The following is a 19259-nucleotide window of genomic DNA, read 5'->3' as shown; positions in this document are numbered from 1 at the left end:
GGTCAATGCCAGGAGTGTTACTCCAAGAACAGGGATGCAGTCCAAGAAGAAGTTTAACAATTTGACATGAGTTATCAAGATGAGTGAGCTCATTCTTCAAATAGCATATCCTACCAACTGCACCATTAACATCATCCACTACTCAATTCACTACACCACTATCACCCATCTACCAATAATCTCTATCAATCAGTACTCAACCCTAAAAATTCATGTGCTTTACCCCCCCCCTCCTCCCCAACCGCGCACACATAGCACTGTTGCAAGCCTTGCATCCACAAGTCATAGCTGAAACACACTGGCAGCTATTCAACCATGAAAGCCACATCACTCAAAGATGTTACAGGTCTCTCTTACAGGAAAAGGTGGTGCATAACAGGTGGCAGCAAAGAACTGGAGGAGGACGAGCGCATTAAGTTTTAAGCCCCCTGGAGGGGACAGTACTGGCCATCATGGGAAGGGGCATCACTGAGGCTGTTGCCACTGGCATGGGTGATAGTGGTGTAGTGAATTGAGTAGTGGATGATGTTAATGGTGCAGTTGGTAGGATATGCTATTTGAAGAATGAGCTCACTCATCTTGATAACTCATGTCAAATTGATCAATGATGGGGGTATCTGCATACCTAATCCCCTTTCTCTCATCCAACCTCTCCCTCATCCCTCGATCTCTTCTGACTTAGAAACTGTAGATGGTGTAAGCATACTTTTCTTATTTTCTCTTCTCCCCTCACCGCAACCTAACCCTTGTACCTGCTTCATTTCAGATACCCAAGAACCAAAACATTTCCAGTCAGTGGAGGAAGAGGAAGAAGACAGTGAAGATGAAGAGACACTATCACGTGATCTTACAGTTGCAGCCACGAGCTCAGATACTGACACTGTACCTATTTTAGGGGCTAGGGTAGAGGAGGGATCTGCACATGGTGAGATAGCAGGCACAAAAGTGTGCAAGAAACAGGGTGAGGGGAAAGGATAGCGCAGGTGTCAGATCGCTGGAGGGCATGGTCACATACTAGTTCTGCTGCAGAGGACTCAGATGAGGACTCCGATGGGCCAGACTACAGAAGAAGGCTGATGAATGTACATTACCAAATACTTATTGCAATGGAAAGCCTGCCAGAAGTCTGTGCTCAGAGTCAAGGAGCATAGAGCCCAGCATCAACTTGGCACAGGACTTTGCACAGATCTTGGAGGTTGTCCTTTCCAACATGAAATGGCCGGTCACCTCCATCAGTACCTGTGTGGAACCCATCATGATGCAACATCAGGTGGCCAATACTTCAATGACAGCATAAACAGATTCCATAAAATGTCTAAATGCTACAGTGGAAGATCAGTGGAAGCTGCGTTGCACAATCTGACCACTGTTCAAAAGTTCTTACAGGACGTCACAGCAGTCTTATCAATCTGTTCTCCAACAGATCAGTACGATTGCTGAGACACCACCCCGGGAGAGTGACGGTGGCTTGTGGAAGACAGGAACTAAGGGAATGCACAGTGGTGATCAGTTTATCTTGCCATAATTGAATTTATAAATTTGGATTTTCTGGTGATTTTTATTATTGTTTTGTTGGAAAGAGAACAATGTGATGGTTAATGACAGAGGAAAGATAAGGAGAGTTTGACAGTTGGTAAATGGGGAGTTGTGGTTGAGGTTACTGGTATCATTCATGATTTATTTCATCATGTAGAACCCAAGCAGAAAGGGGCTGTCAATATTATATCCTCCTTTCCTCTTTCTATTCCTCGACTTCCTGTTGCTCTTCCTCTTCCTCCTCCTCATCGTTCTCCTCCTCTCATTCATGCTCCCGTTTCTCAGCTTCTTGCCTGAAAGGTGATGCTAAGGGCTGTTCCCTCATAATGTCAAAGTTGTGCAGCATGCAGCATCATCAATGTTGATACCCGCTCAGCTGAGTACAGCAGCACACCTCCACAGTAGGCAGCGGAAGCATAACTTAAAGAAGCCGGTGGTGTGTTCTGTAATGTTTCTTGTGGCAGCATAGTCCTCATTGTAGGCCCGCTGTGTACATGCACATGGTTTCCAGACAAGAGTCGCAATCCATGTCTTGAGTGGATAACCCTTGTCACCCAGTAACCAACCTTTTATTTGTCACAAACCACTGACCACCTCCAGGCGCTTACCCATTGTCTCCCGAGTCAAGGAGGCCAAAGAAGAAGAAGATGTTACAAAGGTTACAGATTGAAGGAATCGTGACTACTGCCAGGATAACGGGCATTCACCTGCATGGTGCGCTGCCTGTGGTCACACATTAACTGCACACTGACAAAGTGGAATTCCTTTCAGTTCATGAAAATGGCAGAGTTTGAATCAGGTGCACACATGACAATTAATGTGCATTCAATAGATCCCTGCACCATAGAACATACGATCATATGAATTAGGAGCAGGAGTAGGCCACTCGGCCCTTCGAGCCTGCTCCGCCATTCACTAAGTTCATGGCTGAACTGATTACTCCACATTTTCACCTACCCCTGATAACCTTTCGCCCCCTTGCTTACCAAAAATCTATCTACCTCTGCCTTAAAAATATTCAAAGACTCTGCTTCCACTGCCTTTTGAGGAAGAGAATTCTAAAGACTCATGACCCTCTGAGAGAAAACATTTCTCCTCATCTCTGTCTTAAATGGGCAACCCCTTATTTTAAAACAGTGACCACTAGTTCTAGATTCTTCCACAAGGGGAAACATCCTTTCCACATCCACCCTGTCAAGACCCCTCAGGATCTTATATGTTTCAATCAAGTCGCTTTTTACTCTTTTAAATTCCAGCAGATACAAGCCTAGCCTGTCCAATCTTTCCTCATAAGACAACCCACCCATTCCATTTATTAGTCTAGTAAACCTTCTCTGCACTGCCTCCAATGCATTTACATCCTTCCTTAAATAAAGAGACCAGTACTGTCCACAGTACTCCAGATGTGGTCTCACCAATGACCTGTATAGCTGAAGCATAACCTCCCTACTTTTGTATTCAATTCCCCTCGTGATAAACAATAACATTCTATTAGCTTTCCTAATTACATGCTGTACCTGCACCCTAACCTTTTGTGATTCATGCACTAGGACACCAAGATCCCTCTGCATCTCAGAGCTCTGCAATCTCTCACGATTTAGATCATATGCTTCTTTTTTATTCTTCCTGCCAAAGTGGACAATTTCCCACTTTCCCACATTATACTCCATTTTCCAGGTCTTTGCCCACTCACTTAACCTATCTACGTCCCTTTGTAGCCGCCTTATGTCCTCTTCACAAGTTACTTTCCGACCTATCTTTGTGTCATCAGCAAAGTTAGCAACCATATAAATTGTAAAAAGTTGAGGCCGCAGCACAGATTCCTGTGGCACACCACACGTTACATCTTGCCAACCAGAAAATGACCCATTTACGCCGACTATCTGTTTCCTGTTGGCTAGCCAATCTTCTATCCATGCCAATATGTTACCCCCAGACCATGAGCTTTTATTTTCTGCAATAACCTTTGATATGGCACCTTATCAAATGCCTTCTGGAAATCTAAGTACAATACATCCACTGGTTTCCCTTTATCCACAGCATGTGGTACTCCCTCAAAGAACTCCAATACATTGGTTAAATATGAATTCCCTTTCACAAAACCTGTTGACTCTGCCTGATTACCTTGAATTTTTCTAAATGCCCTGCTATAATGTCTTTAATAATAGCTTCTAACATTTTCCCTAAGACAGATGTTAAGCTAACTGGCAAATACTTTCCTGCTTTCTGTCTCCCTCCCTTTTTGAATAAAGGAGTTACATGTGCTATTTTAACATTCTAACAGAACCTTTCCCGAATCTAGGGAATTTTGGAAAATTAAAACTAACACATCAACTATCTCACTAGCCACTTCTTTTAACACCCTAGGATGAAGTCCATCAGGACACAGGGACTTGTCATCCCGCAGCTCCAACAATTTGTTCAGTACCATTTCCCTGGTGATTGTAGTTTTCTTGAGTTCCTCCCTCCCTTCTATTTCCTGACTTACTGCTAATACTGGGATGTTACTTGTATCCTTAATAATAAAGAGGTTAATGTTAGGTGGCCTGTACACCACTCCCACAAGTGACTTTTTGCCTTTATGATTTCTCATCTCTACCCAATCTGCTTCTACATCCTGGTCTCCTGAACTTAGGTCATCCCTCTCTATTGCGCTAATACCATCATTAATTAATAAAGCTACCTCTCCATCTTTTCCTAGATTCCTGTCCTTCCTAAATGCCATGTACCCTTCAAAATTCAGATCCCAATCTATGTCATCCTGCAGCCATGTCTCTGTAATGGCTATCAGATCGTACTCATTTGTTTCTATTTGCGTTCTCATTTCATTTGTTTTGTTTTGAATGCGACGTGCATTCAGATACAGAGCCTTTAGTTTTGTCCTTTTATTATTTTTGTAACCTCTAGCCTTATCTGTTGATTTACTCTTAGATTTGTACGCTCTGTCCCTTCCTGTCACAGTCTATTTCTCATTTACCATATTAATACCTTTCTCTCTTGCCTTGTCTCTACTCTTTGATTTACCATATCGTCCCAAAATTGATCCCTTGCCCCCACTATTCAGTTTAAAATCCTTTCTACTTCCCTAGTTATGCGGCTCGCTGGAACACCAGCCCCAGCACGGTTCAGGTGTAGACCGTTCCAACGGTATAGCCACCACTTTCCCCAGTACTGGTGCCAGTGCCCCACAGACCAGAACCCTCTTCGACCACACCAGTCTTTGAGCCACGCATTAATTTCTCTAATCTTATTTGCCCTATGCCAATTTGCATGTGGTTCAATAATCTCTGGATTATTACCTATGAGGTTCTGCTTCTTAATTTGGTGCCTAGTTCTTCATACTGACTATGCAGAACCTCTTTCCTTGTCCTGCCTATGTTGTTGGTACCTACATGGACCACGACGACTGGATCCTCCACTTCCCACTGTAAGTTTCTCTCCCGCCTTGAGCAGATGTGCCGAACCCTGGCAACACAACCGTTTGGACTCTCGCTCTTTGCTGCAGAGAACAGTGTCAATCCCCCTAACTATAGAGAGTCTTAGTAAATCCTCATGCTTGCTCCACTTGATCATCTGGCAAGAGGCAATGAGATGAAATCATCTCTCTAGACAGCCTCAGTGACCTCCCTTATGCAGCAGTGTATTGCAAACTGCAAGAAGTTCCTTACATCTCCAGCAGCAGCCTGGTAGAAGCCTTGGTTACTTCCACAAGCACAGGCAATTCTGTCCTTGCCCTGCTTTGAGGTTGTAGTTGTGGCTACAGCAGTTGGCAGATTTCAATCATAAACTCTTTCGTGAAACAAAGCTTCTCAAACATTGGTCTTTGTTGAAGTTGAGGTAAGAGAACTGCTCCCTAAAGATCCGCTGTTGATATGGCCTCCTGTTGACAGCTCTGTCCCCCTGTTGCCTCCTCCGTCTTCCAGCAGCTTGTTCTGTTCTGGGAGTCCTCTCTTTATTCTCCCAGCCTAATTCCTACCAGATACCCATGTCTGGAAGCAGCTTGTTTCAGCACAAGTTATTAAAATGAACAAAAGAGTCCTCCAGCACCAGTCAGACCATTTCCTCTGGACTATTCAAACTTTCATCAAGTATATGAAAGCTTCAAAAATGCATTTAATTGAAATAGCAGCCAAAAGAAATAGTCCAGTCACTACCCTGTAAGTAGTTCATGTCCTTTAGCACTGGTGGGGGTCCATCATGCTGTTTAATGACATATTCAGCTGTGCAAGGTTAAGGCAGGGTGCAGGCTGGAACGTGGCAGCACTGGTCTCAAATCAGCATTACACACTGATTAATGTTATAATCTGCCTGTTCTGCATGATACTGATAGTTGTTAGGTGTGGGCGCATAAACCCCTTTACAAAGATGACATCCAGCATTGAAGTGTGCGTGTCGTCATTTTCAAACATTAGGCCACTTAGCACATAAAAAACGGATGCTAGAGAATCCAATTTCTCCCACTATGTATCACAATGTCTTTTCACTTTCTAGGCCCTGAGATCAAATTTAATTCAAACTAAAGGAATGAAAATTTCTTATTTTTTGTTTAGCTACAATGGTCCAACATGAAATGAGCTTGGACAGTCTTATCTCAATTCCCAGAGTGACATAGTACAAAAGATGTCTCGAATAAACAGTCTTAGGCAAAGACATAACTTGTTTGAGCAATGGAAAATATGGTACTGATGCAGTAATAAGTACTCTTCTGATGTTAAAATTGTCTATCCTTATGACAAGCTAAGTATTTTGTTTAGTTTTGACAGTGGCTGTCCGTGGAAAATCAATTGAATGAAAATCAGGTAGGTTCGACAATGCAGGGGTGGGGGCAGGTGTCATCAGATTGACTGGTTAACCACCCAGGCAGTGAAGGTGAAAATACCCCATGGTCTTTTTATTATTGCATCCACTTGAGCAGTTAATTGGAAGGATACCTACTGTAAATATATAACCACTGTAAATATATAACTGTGTTATGTAACTGTTATTTATTGGCTTCTTCATCTTTCATAATGTAAATTTGTGTAATGTTTTAAACTTAACAAGAAGTCTGATGTGATGCTCTACCATTTTTAAACACTTGAGTGAGATCTCATGGAGGCATAAGTTAAGTTCAGTAGCTAAAAGCAATTACTGTAGTATAATGATTTGAAAGGGTTAATGCTTGAGACAGTGTGATGAATTCTTCCCACCATGACGATGTAAGAGATCACATGTGAGAGACTGGAGGGAGATGCAACATGCCTTCAAAGGAGTCACACAGACTTGTGCAAAGTTGTATATAGTTAGAATATAATAAAACAGTTAATGTTCAAATTACTGAAGACTCAGTAATCTCTCTTAGCTAGACTAACCAAGTATACTAAGGTGGCAGCAGACTAACCAAAAATACAACAATTACTAGACAAGGTTTCCTGTTCATTTCCCATGCATATCATTGAAAGTTTTAAGGCACCGCTAAGTTGGGTTTGAAGTTTTGATCTAAGAGGCTGAGTAGTTTGTAGTAAGTGATTCACCTGCTGACTCTCCAAAGCCTTTTCAACATCTACAAGGCACAGGTTAGGTGTGTGATGAATACGCTCCACTTTCTTAGATGAATGCAGCTGAAACAATACACAAGAAGCTTGACACCATTAAGAATGAAGCAGTCCATTTGAATGGCACCCCATCCACTAGCTTAAACATTCACTCCCTCCACCACCAGCACAACCTGGCATATACCATCTACAACTTGCCAATGTTTCTTTGACAGCACCTCCCAAACGTGCAAACTCATCACCTAAAAACACAACGGCAGCAGGCACATGGGAACATCACCACCTTCCAGTTCTCCTTTAAGTCACATACCATTCTGACTTGGAAATATATTGCCACTTCTTCATCACCACTGGGACAAAATACTGGAACTCCCTACCTAACAGCACTGTAAGTGTACCCTCACCACACAGACTGCAGCAGTTCAAGAAGGTGGCTAACCACCACTTTCTCAAGAGTTATTAGGGATGGGCAATAATATCTGACCTTGCCAGCGAAGCCCGTGAATTAATAATTTTTTTTGAAAGTTACAAGACGCAAAATAATCAAGGTTAAAATGGTGAGAAAAATCCAATCTTCATAACACCTGCTGTTTGTAAAAGAATTTTTAATTTCTATAATTGTTTCGATTCAATTAAACTAAATGAAACCCTAGGTCACTTATTTGTGAGAGACAGTGAAAAGTGAGAGAAAGATAGAGAAAAAAGAGATACACAGCAAAAATCAATGTATGAAAACATGTCTAACTACGAATAGTTAACTGCTAACACAACTTGCTCTTTGTACTTCCTGTATTTGGGATGATAATCAGGGTCGGAGTAAACATACATTCTTCTTCTTCTTTGGCCTCCTTGTCTCGGAAGACAATGGGTAAGCGCCTGCAGGTGGTCAGTGGTTTGTGGAGCAGCGCCTGGAGTGGCTATAAAGGCCAATACTAGAGTGACAGACTCTTCCACAGGTGCTGCAGATAAAATTGGTTGTCAGGGTTGTTTCGCAGTTGGCTCTCCCCTTGCGCTTCTGTCTTTTTTCCTGCCAACTGCTAAGTCTCTTCGACTCGCCACACATCAGCCCCGCCTTTATTGCTGCCCGCCAGCTCTGGCGATCGCTGGCAACTGACTCCCACGACTTGTGATCAATGTCACAGGACTTCATGTCGCGTTTGCAGACGTCTTTAAAGCGGAGACATGGACGGCCGGTGGGTCTGATACCAGTGATGAGCTCGCTGTACAATGTGTCCTTGGGGATCCTGCCATCTTCCATGCGGCTCACACGGCCAAGCCATCTCAAGCGCCGCTGGCTAGTAGGGTGTATAAGCTGGGGATGTTGGCCGCCTCGAGAACTTCTGTGTTGGAGATACGGTCCTGCCACCTGATGCCAAGGATTCTCCGGAGGCAGCGAAGATGGAATGAATTGAGACGTCACTCTTGGCTGATATACGTTGTCCAGGTCTCGCTGCCGTAGAGCAAGGTACTGAAAACACAGGCTTGATACACGCGGACTTTTGTGTTCCGTGTCAGTGCGCCATTTTCCCACACTCTCTTGACCAGTCTGGACATAGCAGTGGAAGCCTTTCCCATGCGCTTGTTGATTTCTGCATCGAGAGACAGGTTACTGGTGATAGTTGAGCCTAGGTAGGTGAACTCTTGAACCACTTCCAGAGCGTGGTCGTCGATATTGATGGATGGAGCATTTCTGACGTCCTGTCCCATGATGTTCGTTTTCTTGAGGCTGATGGTTAGGCCAAATTCGTTGCAGGCAGCCGCAATCCTGTCGATGAGATTCTGCAGACACTCTTCAGTGTGAGATGTTAATGCAGCATCGTCAGCAAACAGAAGTTCCCTGATGAGGACTTTCCGTACTTTGGTCTTCGCTCTTAGACGGGCAAGGTTGAACAACCTGCCACCTGATCTTGTGTGGAGGAAAATTCCTTCTTCTGAAGACTTGAACGCATGTGAGAGCAGCAGGGAGAAGAAAATCCCAAACAGTGTAGGTGCGAGAACATAGCCCTGTTTCACGCCACTCAGGATAGGAAAGGGATAGAAATATACATTAGAGAGAATCATATTCAGTAAGACTTGAGTTGTAATTGAAAGGATTAGAAATACTGAGTAAGTACATCCACCTTTACATACATTTTATATATATATAATATATATATATATATATATATCAATCTTGCCCAGTGCCAGACAGATGTACCATTATAATACTTCATACAAATCAAGACTTTAACTTAAAAGGCAACTCTTCAAGGTCATCTTCATTGTCTAAGTCATATTCAAATGAAATTTACATTGCTTTTTCTACTCAAACTTTTTTTTATATTTGTTATCAAGATCTGGGTGTTATGGGCAGCACCACATTTATTGCCCATCTTTATTGTCCTAAGAAGTTATTAATGGGTCTTCTCCTTATGGTGATGGTACTGCCACCATACCGTTAAGTAGGGAACTTCAGGTTTCTGACATTGCAATGAAGAAGGCACTGTGATATATATCTGACAGGATGACGTACAATTTGGAGGGGAATTTAGAAGTGATTTCTATAACATTGCTGCTCTTTTTTGGTGTTAGATGTTGCAGAGGAGAAACATATGGTCGAAGTAATCTTCGTTAGTCGGTGCAGTGTATTCTGTCAATCAGGCTGCCTCCGGTTGGGAACCTCATTTAAATGGAGCCCTACAGTTAAATTCAGCAGGACATTTGGGAATATCGTTCTTTTCTCACAACTGACTCCCGCAGAGAACACGCCTCCAGGTTAAAATCCAGGCCAACATGTTCAATTTACATAATTGCACCTTTATAATCCAATCCCTCCATCCCATCATTCTGTTGCTCTCTTATGTATCTTTTTGATAGTTGCAGTATCCTTTCTTTATTGCAGTGACCAGAATGGTACATAGTATGCGAAGTATGGTTGTATCAATAGTTTATAATGTGGCTGGACTACCTCATTATTTTGGCTTAATATAGACCTTTTAATACATTACAACATCTGATTTGCTTTAATCACTCCTGCTGAGCAGCTACAATAGCTTCAATTTATTGTCAGTCTGGACCCCAGATTGCTTTCACTTTCCTTACTTGTAATTTACATTCCATTTAAGTAATAGTTCCTTTGTGAATTATTTGTCTCACTATGACGCATTTTATGTACATTGAGGTCCATCATCAATTCTCAAGTATATTTACATCCTCCTGTAGCTTATTCTGTTCAACTTTGGTGTCTACCACTTTCATTAGATTTGTTTGATTTGCAAATTTAGCTCCTGTGCTTGTGACTCCGAGCTCCAGACATTTTCAAGGCTGTAATGAGGTCTAGAGTTGAAAGGTCCTGTTACAAACCAAATTGAGCATTGGTGATCAGGCTATTGCTAAATAAGTGCTGCTTGATAGCACTGTCCACAACACCTTCCATCGCTTTGCTGATAATTGAGAGTAGGCTGATAGGCCAGAATTGGCAGGATTGCATTTGTACTGCTTTTCGTGGGCAGGACATACCTGGGCAATTTTCCACTTTGTTGGGCAGATGCCAACGTTGTAGCTGTGCAGGAACAGTTTGGTTAGAGGTGCAGCTAGTTCTGGAGCACAAGTCTTCAGCACTACAGCCAAGATGTTTTCAGGGCCATAACCTTTGACTGGCTTCTGTGATGGTGGTATCCTCCATTACCATAAATGCCTGCTTTCTTTATTTTCAGTACCAGATTTTCCAAAGGAAGGCCATGAAAGGCCTTAATGAAATCCAAGTACACCACATTCACAGTCTTACCCTTGTCATACAGCTTCATCACAACAAAAATCAGTAAGTTAGATTGGCAAGTCCTTCCCTTCCTGAACCTATATTGGCTATCTTTTATGACTTTACTTCTATCCAGAGTTAAGGTAACTAGGGAGTGAGGGATGTACTAGGCCATGACACAGGAGATTATGGTGCCATAAAATTCTTGTGCTACTGATGGTCCACAGCACCTTATCAATGCCCAGTTTTGGGCTGCTAGACCAATCCTTACTCTGCAACACCATGGTAATGGTGCCAAACTACATGATGGAGGATGCATGCACACTGGAGACAAGATTGTGGGGCAGTCACCCAGAGTTCATTCTGTTCCCTTCCTTCACTTGCAGCATTCTGTTACAAGTGACTCAGGTAGCAGGTAATATTCGTACTGCCTGATCTATATCATCATGCAAATGTGCAGCTAGCAGTACCCATGGCACTCATCAGCTGCATGCCTGTAGGGTAGGCCAGACATCTGGCATCTCTGATGCCATTTCAAGGCAGCCGACTGTTCTTCAAGGGGATATGTATTCTGACTGCAGACTCCGGGGTAACAGTTCTGAGTGAAGATATTGCTTATGAAACTAGTAAGAGGGCACCAAAATTCTTTGATCCTGCCTTGGAGGTCCTGGTACAGGCAGTGGAGCAGAAGAAGTACATACTCTTCTCATCAGGGGGTAGGAAGCTCTCCAGACATCTACTCCAAAATCAGTGAGAAGAAATTTCAGAGCAAGTGAATGCCAGCAGCATTGCATCCAGGATATGGCTACAACGCAGGAAGAAATTCAATGATCTAGCTAGAGTTGTTAAGATAAGAATACTGTTCTTTTACTGTCAGCTCACAGTTCCACCACTTACATAATTTGCAACATTGACAGTGCTCACAGGACTCCCCTCCCCACTACCTTTCACTCTCTGATAATTATTGCACAACATTTCACTACACTTGTTCTTTTCATACACACTAACAAACCCTCACTTACCCACAACTCACATGTTACACACTGACTACCATGACAGACACAATCTCCAAACACCTCACACAATTTTCACTAACACAATCCCTTCTTTCTCGCAGGTATACTCAACTCCATGTCGAAGCATGGCACTGTAGGACGAAGAGACTCTCTGCCCACCTCTCCCCCATCGAAGAATATGGGCTGGCCATCATGAGCAGGTACAAAGTTGGGGCTGTGGCAATGGGCAATGCTGGAGGAGAGTTTGTGCCAGTTTTTTTCAGTGCTAATCCTCTTTGTCCCTTCTGACCTCTCCCTTACCCCACACACTCTGCATGGCACACTCAGATGGTTTCATCACCCACTTCATTTTCTCTGCTCCCCCTTCACAATACAAGCTTCAACTTCTGAATATGTGGAAGTTCCTGTGCTGGTCAAAGAAAAGAAGAAGCATCTTTAGGAAGACTCACCATTACTTGACCTGACTCTTAAAAGTGCCTGCTCAGATATTGGCACCATGCAGACTTTAGAGGAAGTGTCTACATGTGATGGCTCACTGGGCACAAATGCACAGAAGGTAAGTAAGTAGATAAGTTGCCACATGTGCCAGCTTGCTGAAGGCAAGTTTGCATACTAGCTCCACTGCAGGAGACTCAGATGCTGAATTTAAGGGCCCAGTCTACTGAAGAAGGCTCAGAGGATGTTTACCAGGAAATGATAGGTGCATTGGGCAGCCTGCCAGGGAACTTTAGTGGAAGAGCCCAGCTGCAGCTTGCCACCAGGCTTCACGCAAAACATGGAGACCATTCTGTCCAACATGGACCAAGTGGCCAGCTCTACTAACAACACAGTGACACCCACTATGATGGAGCTTCTGTTAACATCTCTGACAGCTTCCATGGCAGGAGAGACTGCTGCTACGGAAACTCAGATAGCTAGTATGGCAGCTGACATCACCTTGGCTCTCAGGAAGAATGGGCTGGATTTTACAGTCTCCTCAACGTTGGAGGTCGTGGTGGGGGGAGCTAGAAAATGCCTCTGGCAGAGGCCCGCCACGGGCCTTGATGCCGGGAAAGCCCAGTCCGATATTGCTGACTGCTGCACCCCGGCCGCTTGGCGACGGAAGGCAAATTTAAATATTCAAAAAAATGTTAATGAAAGAATTAATCACTTACCTGCTCCCGTCGTCTGTTCCACAGTGATATTGCTGCCAGTGACCGGCACTCCCGTGCCTTCGGATACCCGTCTGGAGATCTGATGCGGGACACCGGGGGGAGGGGGGAGCAGGTAAGTATTTCAATGCGGAAGGGGAGGGAGCAGAGTCAGAGTGATTTCATTGGTGTAGGGGATGGTGGGAAGGGGGAAAGATAAAGGTTTGTGAACTGTTGGGGTGGGGCGGGGGGGGTGGAGGGGAAGGAAGGTCAAGTGCCCAAGGTAAGAATTTGGGGAGAAGGGGACAGAGGGCAAGGAATGAATTGTTTGGTTATTGGGGGGGTGGCGGGGTGGGAGAGGGGCTAGAAACATTTATTTAGTCTTTTTGAATAAATTCTAATTCACTATTCCTTTAAAAATTCTAATTAAATGAAAGGGCTCAAAGCCTTTTAAAAATGGCATTGGCACGTGCGCAATGGCGCCTGTTGCTGTTGCCGGGGACGCACTGCCTGCCCCCTCCACGTCATTTAGATGAGCTGCCGAGTTTAATATCGTGGCGGCTCCGCGACGAGTGGTCCACGTGGGCAGACCACCATAGTTTACATTTGCCGCCATTCTCTGCGGTGGACATGTAAAATTTAGCCCAATGTTGTCAGGGGACTCCAAAGCATCTCAGCAGTCCAGTACTCTGTTTTTGCACCGAGTCTTAGGTGTGTTGAGGCGCCATTTCAGGAGAGTGGCCTTAGTTCAATAGGAGAAGTTTCTGGTGGCCTCTGTCTGGATGCTAGTTCCTCCACAAGCTACTTGGCTGCGCCCTTGTTGGTGCCACATAGGCAACCAGATCAGACTGTCCTGGCCCAGGCTGAGATGCTATAGACTGCAGGTGGGCCCTCAAGGCCCAGAGCTGCTCAATATCATCCTCCATGGCCTTCTGAAGTGTCTTCAATGGAAGCACAGCAGCCCTCAACCTCTTAAGTAGTAGCCACTGAGTAATCTGGATACCCACTCAGTTGTGTACTGTGCAGCTCCCTCAAAACAGTCCAGATAGCAGAACCATTGCTTGAGCACGCTAGATGATGCTTCTTGTGGCAACATGGCTTTTGCTGTAGGCCTCCTCTGCTGCTGTTCCTCAGAGTAATCATGAGCCAAGGGGGTCGACCTTCCTTCAGTTCAGACTCATGGGTCTTATCCTCACTTCACTACAAAGTTAACCACCAACACAGAATCCAGAACAAAAAACACATTTATCATCAACTCAATTACATCTCCACCGGATAGTTTACAGAAACAATCACCCTTGATGCTTATCTTAGCATCTGTCTCTTTTCCTATCCTAGTGTTCCTAAGAAGCATTTCTCCAATGACCTCATCAAGCAAAAGTGATTCCATTCCCTTAACATGTAACTATTTTGTGATCACAAGCAGGAAATCATGCACGTCTGTACACAATATCCTGGCAGCAGTCATTACTCTTGCATCCTGTTTCAGTTCTCTACAGTTGTAAGGAAAATGGTAAGAATTATGGGTCTGTTGGTGCATGGGATGGGAGCATGGATTTAGGTAAAGTGCTGCTTGATGAACTACTCTCTGAGAGCTCTGGCTTGTAGGGGCACTGGCGGTCACTGCTTCTCCTTCTCCTCCTCCTCTTCCTGCATCTGCTCCTCATGCTGTGTGGCTACCCAAGTGGTGGTAAAGGCTGGTCCATCAAGGTGGTGAAGTTGTGCAGCCTACAGCGTATGACAACAAATCTGACTATCTGTTCAGTGGTGTACTGAAAAGTTCCTCCAGAACAGTCCAGATGTAGGAAGCGTTGCTTGAACAAGGCAATTGTTTGCTCAATGATGTTTCTCATGGCAGCTCTTGTAGGCCTGTTCCATTGCTGTTGACAGGGGCATGAGCCAAGGGGATAGGCCTTGTCGACTGATAACCAGCCTTTAATTTAGTGGCCTGGTTGAAATAAAGGTGATGTAGAGAATGGGCACAGGATGAAAGAGTCATGCCTGCTGCCAGGATAGCAGGCACAGACGTGCATGATGTGATGCTTGTGGTCACAAAGCAGTTATATATTGAGGGAATAGAATCCCTTTCACTTGATGAGGCTGCCAGGATGGTGACAGGGCGCACACAAGGCAAAGTACGTGCAGTTAATGGCACCTTGAGCAATGGAGAAACCAGCTGTGTGGGTGTACCTAATGCTCTCTTGCCCTGTTTTGCATTGTCCATTGGGAAGGAGCTGTCACTGTTCCTCATGGCAAACCACAAATTGTGAGATGTGCTGGTGCCACCTGCTGCAGTCATAAAGGAGCCATAACATAAATGTTAAGGCCCATGGTAACCTTGACACCCATAGGCAGTGCTGTCTATGTCCTGGTTTGAGGCTCGAATTGTTACCACAGCAGGTGACATAGCTCAGTGACAGCGTTCTTGATCAAGCAAATGCCTGAGACATTTCTCCTGAGTATAGCTTACGTAGGAGAAGTGCTCACCAAACACTCCTGTGAGTACAACCTGTTTGCTCAGTGTCCTCCCCCTCTTCCCTCTTCTGGCAGCTGCTCCTGCTCTGTGTTGTCATCCTTGCTGCTTCCCCTCATCCTCCAACCACAAAGGCAGTCTTAACAGAGCACCCATAACAACAGTCAAACTATTTCTGAGGCAGCCAACAACAATACAACATCAGCAAAATCTTTCTCAGTTTACAGAATGATCTGACCAGAATGATAGAACACAAAATAAAATTTTCAGAAGTTAACCAGCAGTCTTAAATGAGAAACCAGCAACTAACCTGTAAGTACTGCATGGCCCCTTTAAAATAGCATTGGTGAGGAGTCTTCCTGTCAGTTAACACCTTTCAGGACTGAGATGAGGAGAAATTTCTTCACCCAGAGAGTGGTGAGGCTGTGGAATTTGCTACCACAGAAAGCAGTTGAGGCCAAAACATTGTATGTTTTCAAGAAGGAATTAAATATATCTCTTGGGTCTAAAGGGATCAAAGGGTATGGGGCGTAAGCAGGAACAGGTTACTGAGTTGGATGATCAGCCATGATCATAATGAATGGCGGAGCAGGCTCGAAGGGCCAAATGGCCTACTCCTGCTCCTATCTTCTATGCTTCTATGTTGTGCTGTGAGAGTTCCTGCCTACTATATTGGGACCTTAGTATGCTTGATAGCAGCCACAAAATCGGCACTTCCTAGCTCAATTGCTTGGCTATTTAATTGAATGTCTTGATGTAGTAATATTGAAGTAGACATCCATTCAGACTTCACTTTCTTAATTACAATCAATATCATGGGGCTGGATTTTTGAAGGCCAATGGCGGCTGCCTCCGATCCCGGAATTTCACACTCTCGGCCGATGTGCCAATTTGCTGGCACCATCCCACCCCCAAGCGATTTTCAAAAAGGCTGGGTTGGGGGCAGAACAGCTACCCTGCCATTTGCAGGTAACGAATTTTAACTTAGGTAATTAACGGGCCTATTAAGGCCACTCCCCACACTGACTGGAATTTTTCAGTCAGCAGGTGGACCCTACACTGTGACTGAAACATGGTCAGTGAGAGGAGGCAGCCTCCAGGCAGGAAACGTGGGGGTGGGGGCAGTACTTCAACCCGTTCCCCCCCCTACATACACCACGGCTGCTGGCCGTCCAATGGAGGGGTTGCCCCTCCACAATCAAGGCCTGGCAGCAGTGACCATTTTAAAGATTTTGTTTTTACCTGGTCTTCAAAGACATCGCCATTGTGAGGCGCCCTCTCTCTCTCTCTGCAGGTGTCGGTAGCTCCCACCACGGATGGTGAGGCTGCTGATGTGTCATCGCTGGAAAGCCTTCAGTTGGCCCTTCAGCCTCAGAAGTCCACCCGTCATCCTTAATTGGACGCTGAACGTGCCCTCTGACCACTATTTGTATAGCTCACCAAAAATCACGTTGGGTGACTATTCCTGACTTGATGCAGGGTTGGGATCTGCATTTGATTCCAGCATCGGCACCCTGACCCCAAATGGAAAATGCAGCCCAATATCTTGACACATTTCTGATGACTTGAGATTCAAATGGAATCAAATGCAAATTTTGTCAGCCACATTGTCAAGCAAACTACAGCCGATTCTGTTGTCGACAGATGTAATTAGAAGAATTATTAATGGGCATCCAGTTCTTTTACACATAGAAGGATTTATGGAGAATATGGATTGCAAGAATGACCCTCAACCTCCTTCGGCTATTCTCTTGAACTTTGAAGACATGCTGGGGTGATAATGTGGTTTGTGAATGCTAACGCACTATTGCGCATTGATGGCCTTATATTATCAGGTGCTCAGTCCTGCTCAATGTCCCAAAATGCTGCTGCTAAGTGCTGTCAGGACATAAAACTTGTACACACACTGGCTGGCATTTTTTTGCACTCCCGGCGGCAGGTGAAGAAAATCCAGCCCACTGTGTGTAAAACTCATTAAGATCCCTATTGCTATGAAAGTGAGGTGTCAGCCCCCTAGTGCAGATGGCCTGCCCAAGCCATGCTTCAGACGCTCAGCACTTACTTGAAATGGGCGCTTTAAGGGAGACTTGTATATAAGTAGGAATGTATTACTGATCCTCACTGTAACAGCACCTGCAGCATGACCTCCAACTCCAGGCATATGAAAGCAGGATAAGAAAAAAAGGTTTTGAGCAAACTGAAAGCAGGAAAGGAAGAACTTGCACTTATAATAGCCCCTGTCGCAAACATGGCAGGCTACTTGTACACAACCAGTTCCCAGAAGCAGCAAACAGATGAGTAACCAGTTAATTTGTGTTGGTAATACTGGTTGAGGGCAGAATGTTGGCCAGGACACTGGGAGAACTCTGCTCTTCTTTGAATAATGCCATGGGATCCTTTCCCCATTTAACAGAAAGACAGTGCTCAGGTTAAAGTCTTATTTGAACAATGCAGCGCTTTCTTAGTACGCACTGAAATATCAACCTAGGAGTCTTGTTATTTATGCATTTTGATTTCCTAGTTAAATGAACAGTCCAGCATAAAGCTTTAGAGCAAGGATGCATTTGCCCACATTATATCTGGCTCTGGGTGTGAAATACATGACCCACCAAACAGTGCAAGTGAACAATAGTATTTCAGCATTTTTTTATGATGTTGCTGGCTGGACAATTTTCAAATATCACCTATATTTGAGCTTTCTGCGAGCAAGCAAATCCATGGCATCTTTGTGGTGTAGAATATGCTATACATCACAAGTGAAATACTGTCATCTGCTTTACTCAGACTAGATTATGTTGCACAAAATGTCTTTGAGACTGCTTTGTGGAGCATGACAATCTAGTAATTATTCTTGAATTTCATCAATAGAACTAATGACTTCTTCAAATCTAAATGCTGCCCTTAATTAACCATATGTGACTAATCATTCATTTCTGTCAACTCACCCTTCCTGCGTAATGCATGATAGTGAAGGCTGAGCCTTGATCTTTTAATGGAATGTTCCCATTTCCATCCTTCATAGACATGTAAACAGAATTTGTGTGAGCTGTTTCCAAATAGGACTGCAGCCGTTTGCTGAGGTTTTGTTCCATTGATCGAAGTGTCTGGCTTTCTTCATCTAGCATCGACAATAAGCCAGTAGGTTTCTGAAATGATAAAGTAATGCATTGGGTAAATTAGCAATGTGGCCTGAATGACTTCTTAATAGGGTGATATCCATTTGGTTGGGTTAAGTGGAACTACATTTTAAAACTATTAACATCATCACTATATAAAGCTCCTGTAAACTTATGTCTGCAAATAATCATTCCTTTTATGTTAAAACCAGGATATAAATAAATATTTGAAAGCAGACAAAATAATACAGTGCTTAACCTAAAAACTAGAAGCAAATTTATAAGAATTATAATGGTAACTGTGTTTCAAGCAGCGTTTTATGAAAGAACTTCAAAGATGACTTCACCTCAATGACTGATTTTATGACTTAATTTCGCACTGAGTAAGAAAATTATCAAACATAAATCAGGTAGCTATCTTGATTTTCACTGACAAATTTCAAGTTGGTTGTATGCTGTCATTTCATTAAATAAATGTGAGTGCTTTGTTTAAAATATTTTACTCTTCATAGATATAGCAGTTAAAGAATAAACATGGGGGGGTGGGGGGATTTGATGTTTATAAACAACTAAAAAAGAGTAAGTGGTGGAGGGGGGGGCGGGGTGCAAAGCAGCCTTTTACTGTTCCTTACCTTCTCTATGTTGCTAATGAAATATGTAACTCCAAGTGACCTAGTGACCTGAATTGGACCATTATAGCAATGAATTTCCTGCCCTC

The 19259-nt window shown here is 43.9% G+C and overlaps 1 protein-coding gene across 4 annotated transcripts in view; it reads right to left on the bottom strand.

Annotated features, from left to right (window-relative positions):
* myo16 (myosin XVI) overlaps positions 1–19259 on the bottom strand; it is an 878535-nt gene that overhangs the window by 191822 nt on the left and 667454 nt on the right. For all 4 annotated transcript variants that reach the window (XM_068034136.1, XM_068034135.1, XM_068034137.1 and 1 more), the window contains one exon: positions 18371–18571. In XM_068034136.1, coding sequence (XP_067890237.1) covers positions 18371–18571 — 201 coding nt within the window. The remainder of the gene's footprint in view (positions 1–18370; positions 18572–19259) is intronic.

The sequence above is a fragment of the Heterodontus francisci genome, chromosome 6 (assembly GCF_036365525.1).
Source record: "Heterodontus francisci isolate sHetFra1 chromosome 6, sHetFra1.hap1, whole genome shotgun sequence".
Taxonomy (NCBI): Eukaryota; Metazoa; Chordata; class Chondrichthyes; order Heterodontiformes; family Heterodontidae; genus Heterodontus; species Heterodontus francisci.
Note: the sequence above shows the minus strand (reverse complement) of the source record. Positions and strands in the feature narration are given on the sequence as shown.